We start from the raw sequence: 9565 nt of genomic DNA, 5'->3' as shown, positions 1-9565 counted from the left end.
ATTTGTGGCCTGCTGGAGGTCATTTTGCAGGGCTCTAGCAGTGCTCCTCCTGCTCCTCCTTGCACAAAGGCGGAGGTAGCGGTCCTGCTGCTGGGTTGTTGCCCTCCTACGGCCTCCTCCACGTCTCCTGATGTTCTGGCCTGTCTCCTGGTAGCGCCTCCATGCTCTGGACACTACGCTGACAGACACAGCAAACCTTCTTGCCACAGCTCGCATTGATGTGCCATCCTGGATGAGCTGCACTACCTGAGCCACTTGTGTGGGTTGTAGACTCCGTCTCATGCTACCACTAGAGTGAAAGCACCGCCAGCATTCAAAAGTGACCAAAACATCAGCCAGGAAGCATAGGAACAGAGAAGTGGTCTGTGGTCACCACCTGCAGAACCACTCCTTTATTGGGGGTGTCTTGCTAATTGCCTATAATTTCCACCTGTTGTCTATTCCATTTGCACAACAGCATGTGACATTGATTGTCAATCAGTGTTGCTTCCTAAGTGGACAGTTTGATTTCACAGGAGTGTGATTGACTTGGAGTTACATTGTGTTGTTTAAGTGTTCCCTTTATTTTTTTGAGCAGTGTATTTTGATAACTCAAGTTACAATTTGTCATTTTTTCAAGCAAAAATGTCTAACAATCTCTGGTTTCAGCTTCTCCGATGTGAGGATTTGCTGCTCTTCTTTGACATATACAGAATGACTTAATATCTTTGGGGTTTGGATTGTTGATCAAATAACTATTTTTATCTTTATCAGTAATGTTACCTTCCACTATGGGAATCATAATGGAAACTTCATAGTCAAAACAACTGATTAACTGAGAAAAAGATTAATCATTTTAATTCATGATTTTAATCAGATTGTTGTTCCCTTAGCCTGCTTTCAGAAAAAAATGTCAACTTTTGTTTGTTGTTATGATTCAATTTCATTTTTTAGTTCCCATTATCAAATACTTTTTAATAGCAGTCATTGGATGCTTGTCTCCATCTTGATAAAGGTCGGCGCAGTGTGTAAACACCAGTGACAACGATGGAAATAAGTCAAGGACTTTATTGGTCTGCCTCTGAAAATGTTTGAGATTTTTCAAATGTTTCAAAATACATTGTAATTGTCAGTAAACCAAACAAAAAAATAGTTAGGAAACAGCTGTGGTTACACTGCTTAGTTACACCAAGTTAAAGGCCTTTAAATGTGTTCATGGGTCCTATCATGCCTAGCATGCAGATTATGTCTAGAATAGAGCCAGTTGTCTGACTGTGGTTCACATTTGACAACAGAATGCGCCTCAAGTGACCTCATGGATCAAAATTCACTCACATTTGATTTTATTTTGTGGCAACTGCTGCTGAAAATCCACATTTGTGCTTTATAGTACAGTTAATCAGAAGGATTTCAGTGTATTTTATGGGTAATCACATGCATTTAGAACTATCCACTTTTATCGAATTACAGAAATCAAAATAATCAAGGACAAAACCAAAGGAGCATGGTCTTCTCACAGTTGTCTTCTTTAACCTTAACCTTATGACTCCGAACTAAACAAAAGCCTGAAACATCATGAATGATGAATGCTCGGAAGATGATTCCCACCACAACATGTTGCACAAACAATATAATCAATAAGCAAAACCAAACTATCACCAGAACACTGCCCCGTTTCCAGTTTTCACCTACTTTGTTCTTCCTTCCCCTTTTCTTTTTCACAGAGTAAATAACTTCCTCTGTCACTTTGCCAGATCACAACACTGGACACACATCATAAGATTTTCTGAATTGCTAATGTTGCCTTCGGGTGGTATTTTTCAAGATGAGGAGCCGGAAGAAATCCTGTGACAGGATTTTCAAACCTGAGGTTTTGAACTTACACGGCAGAACCAATTTAGGGTTAAAAACAGCTTAGACTCTGACTTTGTATCCATTTTGAAGGAACGCATTGTTAATATATATAAGTAAGTAAATGTGAAGACGTTTCTCTGAGGTCTAATCAGCAGGAAAGCTATTGTCTGGGGAGACTACCACCAGCTTTCCTCAAACAACCTTAAGAGCAAATTGTGTTCACAGCACTGTGCCAGGTCCACTGCATTGTAGAGGTTGGATGTAAAGACAAATATTATGGACAAATGAGACATTCCTTAATGTCTGTCTGAAGAATTTTCAAGCCAATCTAAACCGCCTCACCAGCCAAAAATCACAAGAGAAAGATCTATTTATTGCCAACAAACTCACCCAAAAAAAAAATCCTCTTTTGGAGAACAAGATAATAGAAGATAACATAGATGGAAAAGAGAGAAGGGAAGATTCCCACATTAAAGACTCGTAAGTGTTCATGTCATCAAAATGGCTGTATGATTACAGAGTTGGCTATGTGAGGATTATAATACTGTATTGCTAATATAACACCATATCCATTCAATTTGAGTTTATTCATACTGAACAACAATGGGGTACATATTTGTTTGGTTTTGCACTTCCGTATTAGGCCCCATCCACACTACTCCATTTCAATTTACAAATGGAGAATTGAAATGAATGCGATCTCCGTCCACACGAGCGTTTTAGGTGCGTATCAGAGTTGATCTCCGTCTACATTAAAACGACTGAAAACGCCCATCTATTGGCCGATCAGGTACACTGGGCATGCGCGTGCCGGTGTAAACATGAAGAAAGAAAGAATAAAGAAATGCATACGAAGAATCAGAGCAGATTTTTTTTTTTGTTGTTGCATGCAACAATAACGAGCTGGGACTGTTACTGAATGTAACATGGGACTGTGGCGGCGGAAAACAGACAGGGAGTCATTGCAAAGTAAACAGTGACATGCACAGTAGCCTACAAGTGTAGGCAGATGGGCCTAGTTAGTGTCAAGTCAGATTTATCTAATTTACGACTTGGAAGTTGTCGTGAAGGCTATTTACGAGTCATAAACACCTAATCAAGATAACTCGATGTGACATGAATGCTGCATAAGAGCCTACAGCCATGCTAGCAGCTCTGTGAGGCTAAAGTTAAATGCTAACTTCAGCGTGCTAAAATACCCAAAATGACTAAGCTAACATGCTGATGTTCAGCATGTACAATGTTCACCATTTTAGTTTAGCTTGTTACCATAACAATTAGCACTTAAAGGTGGGGTATGCGATTCTAACCCAATGCACGTATTTTTGTCAAATTCAGCTAGTATCTCCTCACAGTCCACTATCTGTCCGATTGTTGTGTGTCTCCGCTGAAGTAAATCCAGTGTTTGCACACAGCCCTGGCTCTATAAATGGGAAACAAAACGTTTCTCGGACCAAGCCACACAACACTTTTCCAGCCATGATTTGTTGTCAGGTAACATTAAATGACTTGCCCACGGACATTCAGCTTACTTTCTAGTTTGCCAAGACATGCTGTTGTTGTGATGTTAGCTATAGTAGCACTTAGTAGTTGTATCACTGTCTGGAGCTGATGTGCTGGCTCTTGGGGCCGTCTCGTCCTCCCTGCATGTTAGCTTCACAGCGGCAACTGTAGCGACAGCCTGCTAACCCACAACTTTGCTAACATTAGTTACATTACGTGTGTCGTTATTTGCTCGATATCTTGAGGTTTGTCATGGTGTTGGATTTATCCAGAATCACACACCCCACCAAACTACAGCTGGGGTTTTGGGAATGCCATTAGTTCTGCAGGTATTTACTCATAAACCAACCAAGTGTTGGGCAAATAGCACTTTTGACCTCATGGTGGTGCTAGATGAAAGTCAGGGCATGAACAAAGCTATTACAATTCATCCTGAGGGGGATATACATTTCATCACAATCCATTTAATAGTTGTCCGCATATTTCACTCAAAACCACAAATGTCTCATCTCAGTCCGGTGATCAACAAAGTCAGCCTGATTCATCCTCTGGGGACCATGCATGTGTGTACGACATTTCATGTCAATCAATTCAATAGTTGTTTAGATATTTCAGTCTGGACTAAAGTGGTGGAGTGACAGACCGACATCGCATTCTTGTACCTCATAATTGCTAAAAAGTTTCATGTAATGGAGGAGCAGGACAGGTCAACCAAATGTATCCCCCAGGAGACAACAATGTGTATGCAAAGCTCATGTGCACATCTGTATAGCCAGCATTTCCCCCGAAAGATGAGCATATAGTTTTACCTGACATCCTCTCCATCCTCCAGCATTGACAGACAGATAGTGCACTTCTCATCGGTGTCCAGCTCCTCATCATCCAGACACATCTTCAGGTCCTGGGGTATTCTCTGCAGAGAGACTTTAATTATTAAAGTGTGTCGTGCTGTTGCCTGTTAGGAGCAGATATGTTTGTCCCACGGGTGTCTCTGAGTCAGACAAGAAGAAAAGAGTCACCTTATCAAGTTTCCCAGAAATAAACTAGACATCAGATGGAAAAGACTCAATTACATCTTCTCACTTACGATGTACCAAATGATCTGACACTGTTTCCAGAGTATCTGGGTCATATTCGGTGGATACATTTTTTGAAATTCATTCCACGCACATATCTGCAGACAGCTGGGTGAGTCATCCCTTCGCCTCAAATTGTGCACACTGCAGACCTGTCTCACTAATCTGCTAACGGAAATTAGTTTGACCTTTGAACTACTGTGAGAGTCGTGACCCCCATTCCACTCTCGTCTCTCAACTCTTTGATCCTTTCGACCCAGTGCTTCTCTTTTCCAGTCCCGTCTCTCACATCTAGCGCAACTTATTTCTTGCCCAATGCTTCGTCTGTACCAGACCACATCAGGAAGATCCACCACTCAGCTTGCAAGTAAAAAGGACAAATTTTACCTTTTTGTACTTATGGGGGAAGGTGAATCTCTCTATGGTGGTTTGGACCGCTCCACGGTTTACACTGCCCAGTCTGTCCTCCAGCTGCAGAAGCTCCTACATAGGAAACAATATATAGACATGTATTTTAATTATTACAGTTTAAAGTCTGACAAAAGGCCTTTCTGTATTTGCCTGCTGAGATAAACACTAATAAACATTTTTATAATAAAAAGTTCACATGCAAAAGAAATACAAGTGTGGAATCCTTTGATACAATAAAATAATTGGTGCTTCAAGGAACAGAAAAGAGGCTTTTCAAGATCAACTGCCTTTTAATCAAATGAAAACAAATGTCATGAGATTAAAGGCAGTTGGACCATTTGAGGCATCTGGAACCCAGAGTAATTGGAAATAAGAAAATCAGTTACACACTCGAGCCTGTCCAGAGCATTGGTCACAGAGAAAACAATGATAGATTGGTGTAGACTGGTGTGTCTGCTGAGGAGAGAGAGAGGAAGTAGAAGCACGAACCTCATAGCTCTCTCTAACAGCAGACGCGTGGCGGGAGGGGTTGAGACTCTGCAGAGCCAGCAAGTGCAGCTGGGGATATGGGTAGTTTCTGATCTCGTGGACAACCTGGAAGATGACAGATAGAAGAAGCTAGCGTCAGCTCTGCAGAAGACATCGGGGGGGGGGTCTTAATCTCAGAAACCCAGAGGGGAATCGCTGGGAGTTCATCGAAACGAACATGATTGATTGTAATGAGGCAGAGGCGGCTCACCACTTGTGTTGAGGCATTGTTTCTAGGGAAGTGGTGCATCCTAGGAGAGGTCAAGTAGTGCTGATAGTGCTGCGGCAGCGGATGGATGTGATACTGGTGGGGGGGCAGTCCAGCATCTACACTTAGATCCCTGGACAGAAACCGAAAAACAAGTCAGTACAGTGTAACCACGGCATAGCTTAGACCAGAGATTCCCTTCCAGGGGTACTTGTACCGCAGGGGCTAATTCTGCTACACACTTGGAGGTATATGGGAAGATTGCAGAGTAAAACGGTTTGAAAGAAGAAATATATCCATATATTGAGTCTGCTATAACATATTAAGAATACGATGTGTTGAGAGTTTATTAAAAGTAAGCAAGCGGGCAAAGAAGTCTAAGCAATTAGGTTATAGTGGTGATATATGACTGAAATGGCGAGATAAAGGTAATGCATAAACAACATGGACATATAAGAAGCTCTCTTAATACAGACATTTTAAACAATTAAAATAGTAATGAATAAATTATTAAAATAGATAGGCAAAAGTAATAGATGAATTGTGAAATAGCTTAAAGTAAAGATACAGTAAAAACTGTTAGTTAAAAGTAATAGAATAACAGTTAAAAGAGTTATGGCTATAAGTAATGGATTAAATGGTTGAAATACAAGGTGTCGTTGAAGGGGTACTTGAGTTCACGTGACAGGGCTGTGAGGGGTACTTCAGACAAAGTAAGATTATTCCCTTATGTTTGGACCGGTCTTGGTCTTGTGATTGTTTTGTCTTCATAACCTGTGCTCTTAGATGTTTTTTTATGTTTTTGTCAACACCAAATAAAAAACTAATCATAAAACTTTGGTAATTACATTAACATTTGGTGGTCTTTGCATGGTCTAAAGACCTGCAAAGATTAGGGAAATTAACCAGCTGAAGTAGGCTATAGGCCTATACGGCGTACAAAGCCATGCACAGGCCTCATTATTTAGTAACCACTATCCATGAGCAAAATTTATAAATGAACATCAGATTTGAGTGGAATATAATGAAAACTTAAAACAACAACTCTAGACCCAGCACTGAACGTAACTCTATTACCTGTTTGCTGTAAACACACAGCTGCACGCTGGATGCTATTTCCAAGCAATACATACAATGCCGACGTACGATCTCAGGCGGAAATCGGTGAGACTTGTGTGTGTTATTTGACTGTTGATTGTGATTTAATGGTTTGCAAACAACAGTGAACAAGAGAGGAGCAGTCGTAGAAAAACACCTAACACGCTCGATTTAAAGCCAGTAGCCTCTACTCGCCCATTCACTGCAAGGCAAGCCCCACTTCCACCCCCCAAAGTACTGGTACTTTCCAGAAAGTACTACTGCCTGAGCAGGGTCTTTTTGGTGGGTAAAATAAAGACCCAAGAACTAAATTTAGACCCTGGTCCCTTCGGTGGAAACTGCAAATGCAGTGAGTTCCTCCAAAGGTTCCTAGTTACGGGGTATAGTTCCTTGGGTCGAAAAGCAGCTTATGTAATAATTTTACTTTTGAGGAGATGTATACAGTCATATTTGCCCATTTTAGTGTCAAATAAGAGTTGATTTGATTTGGGCTGTTTTCAACTCGGTCTTAAAACCTTTTAATCTGGTCTCAAAAAAGCATCTCTTCCAAATTAAATTATCAGGGTGAAAATGAGTATTGTATTATTGTGCATCATTTAAGGAGACTTTGTTGCTAAGAAATCTAAATATACAACAAATAATTGAGACTGTTGAGACTCTGTGGCACAGCATAATTTATTATATGAGGTATATTGCTTACCAGTCTGTGCCCTCGGCCAGGTAGCGCGGCTGCTGCACCACCGGCTGAGGAGAGACATGAAGAGGGGGCGCAAACTCATAGCCAGGTCGAAGTCTGTGGGGCTGGTGAGGAACTCTCTCTGGGGTGCGTCTGCTGAGACAAATAACCAAGCATTTGAAAACATCCTGGGAACAGAAACAGAAATCCACTTAAATATAATGTCCCTGCAAAATCCCCAACGGTCTGCTTAAAGCATCTGGTTAACTTGAAACAGATAAGCTTCTGTGTACTATTTTTAAGTTCCCTGCAAACCTGTGTGGATACCTGGAGGGTGGCAGGATGTGTCGGTGCTGGGCCTCGAGGATCTGCTGCTGGAGGAGGTATTGCTGGTGTAATGCCTGAGGTAGGAAGGGAGGGGCAGGGATGTCCTGGAACTGGGGAGCTGGCAGGGGGTTGAGGGGCGGGTGGAGCGGAGGGCCATGTTGGTGGCCGGGAGGGGCCAGGTGGGGGTTAATGCCTGACTGTGGCTGCCCTGGGTGGGGCATGGGGAAGTCCATGGGCAGCGGGGCCTGAGGACCTAACTGGAAGTGCCGGCAAGAGGTAGCATGGCTGTGCTGCTGCTGCTGTTGCTGTTGCCGGTTGAAATGGGATCCTGTGGAGGATAAGGAGAAGTTATCAGGCACCTGTGGGGGCAGATTAGATGGAATTAATTGTGGGTGAAATGTGGTGTCAGTGTGTTTGTGTGATATAGCATGTTAATGAAGCCCTACCTCTTACCTAGGGTGAAAAAAACTTCTGTGGGGGGTGGGAAAATGATGGTTACCACAGGTACCATGAATATGACAACCACTTTTGGTACTGCACACAAAACGTGAGCTTTCATTTCTTTTAATTGCATTTCCGACCTCTGGATCGACTCCTGGTCTTCTGATTCACAGACAAGCGAACTGGATCAGAACAGATGAAATCTACCAGTATATGGTCTTCAACTCAGCTCAGTTCTTGTAAATTCTGTAGCTGACATTGGGTCATCGCACTCAAAAAAATAAATAAATAAAAATAGTACCTGGCTGTCTAAGATACGCATTAAACTACTTAGGCGCCAACACTATCTATGTAACCATAAAGAACAACTATTTCCTTCTTAAAAATGAAATCAGACTGCAAATTCACATTATATATGCTATGCTCACTGAAACCTACTGTTCCTTTGTGTCTTACACCTACAGTATAGCTCTACTTGTTCTCCTCCCATGTGAACATTCAGGAGCTGAGAGGAAATAGCTCAAATGTCTTTTTTTTTTTTAAACTCTCTCCAACCACAGCTATTTGGCAACTGCAGTGAACAGTCTACTGTAGAGACTGGAGAAAAAGACTGGCAAACTTGTGCTGTGGTAAATTTGAAACGTGTCGTACTGCAGTATGGTTTTAATTCCATGCTTAAGCTTAAAAAGACCTTTTCGATTATGGGAGGGCTGGGGAAACTGCAATAAAAAACTTTAGCTTTCATTCGAAACTTTTGAGGAAACCCCGGCCAAAGGAAGCCATGACGGGCCCGCAGTGGAACACGATTCAACATACTTTGCTCTGTTATGTCCATCTGGCAGAAACTGAAGCAGTGAATTTTACAGAAGCATACCAGTTTAGAGATTAAAATTGTGCAGTTCTTAGAAGATGGAAAATTTCAGCACGGTTCAGTTTTAATCTGCTTTGACAGTGTAGAAGACAAAACGAATTCTGATGTAAACAGTGGATTTTCTTCTCTTTTTTAAATCATGAGGAAATAGGCAAAGTCTACATTGCATTTACTAGGAGTACGCTTAAAAAAAAACGCAGTGTGGTTTTAAACACACCTCGGAAAGATGTGCAATGACTTTTCAGTAATATTTTAATTTTGACAAGTCGTCAGTGTAGCCGGGCAAGCAAAGGGATGACCTTTCTGCCGTGGGTCAAACGTTCAAATCTAGACAGTGAGTATCACACTGCGTTTTCAAGCGTCTCAGTGATAACGATCACCATGAATGACAGCAGATAGACTCATTCAGGCCCTGTGATGGAGGAAGCGTGGAAATTGTCTATCTTTGTCACAGCAGGAGAGGAGGTGGGTGGGGGATGTAGGGGGTGGGGGGTGGGGGCGGGGTGGGCAAGTAGGGACAGGGGAGAGGGAGGACAATAAATGGAAATTGGAAATCAGCAAGAAGCACACTGAAGGTTAGGAAAAACACTATA

General features: G+C 41.9%; 1 protein-coding gene across 2 annotated transcripts in view; it reads right to left on the bottom strand.

Annotated features, from left to right (window-relative positions):
- The window catches only part of rnf165b (ring finger protein 165b), a 17164-nt gene that overhangs the window by 4784 nt on the left and 2815 nt on the right, over positions 1-9565 (bottom strand). The window contains exons 2-7 of one of the 2 annotated variants that reach the window (XM_046034900.1): positions 7661-7988; positions 7358-7489; positions 5563-5692; positions 5313-5417; positions 4800-4895; positions 4146-4249 (exon numbers count right to left, since the gene is read on the bottom strand). In XM_046034900.1, the coding sequence (XP_045890856.1) occupies positions 4146-4249; positions 4800-4895; positions 5313-5417; positions 5563-5692; positions 7358-7489; positions 7661-7988 (895 nt within the window). The remainder of the gene's footprint in view (positions 1-4145; positions 4250-4799; positions 4896-5312; positions 5418-5562; positions 5693-7357; positions 7490-7660; positions 7989-9565) is intronic. The other variant, XM_046034901.1, reaches the window with a different exon arrangement.

Source organism: Micropterus dolomieu, linkage group LG21, assembly GCF_021292245.1.
Source record: "Micropterus dolomieu isolate WLL.071019.BEF.003 ecotype Adirondacks linkage group LG21, ASM2129224v1, whole genome shotgun sequence".
NCBI classification, from domain to species: domain Eukaryota; kingdom Metazoa; phylum Chordata; class Actinopteri; order Centrarchiformes; family Centrarchidae; genus Micropterus; species Micropterus dolomieu.
This window is presented reverse-complemented; position numbering and strand designations above follow the sequence as displayed.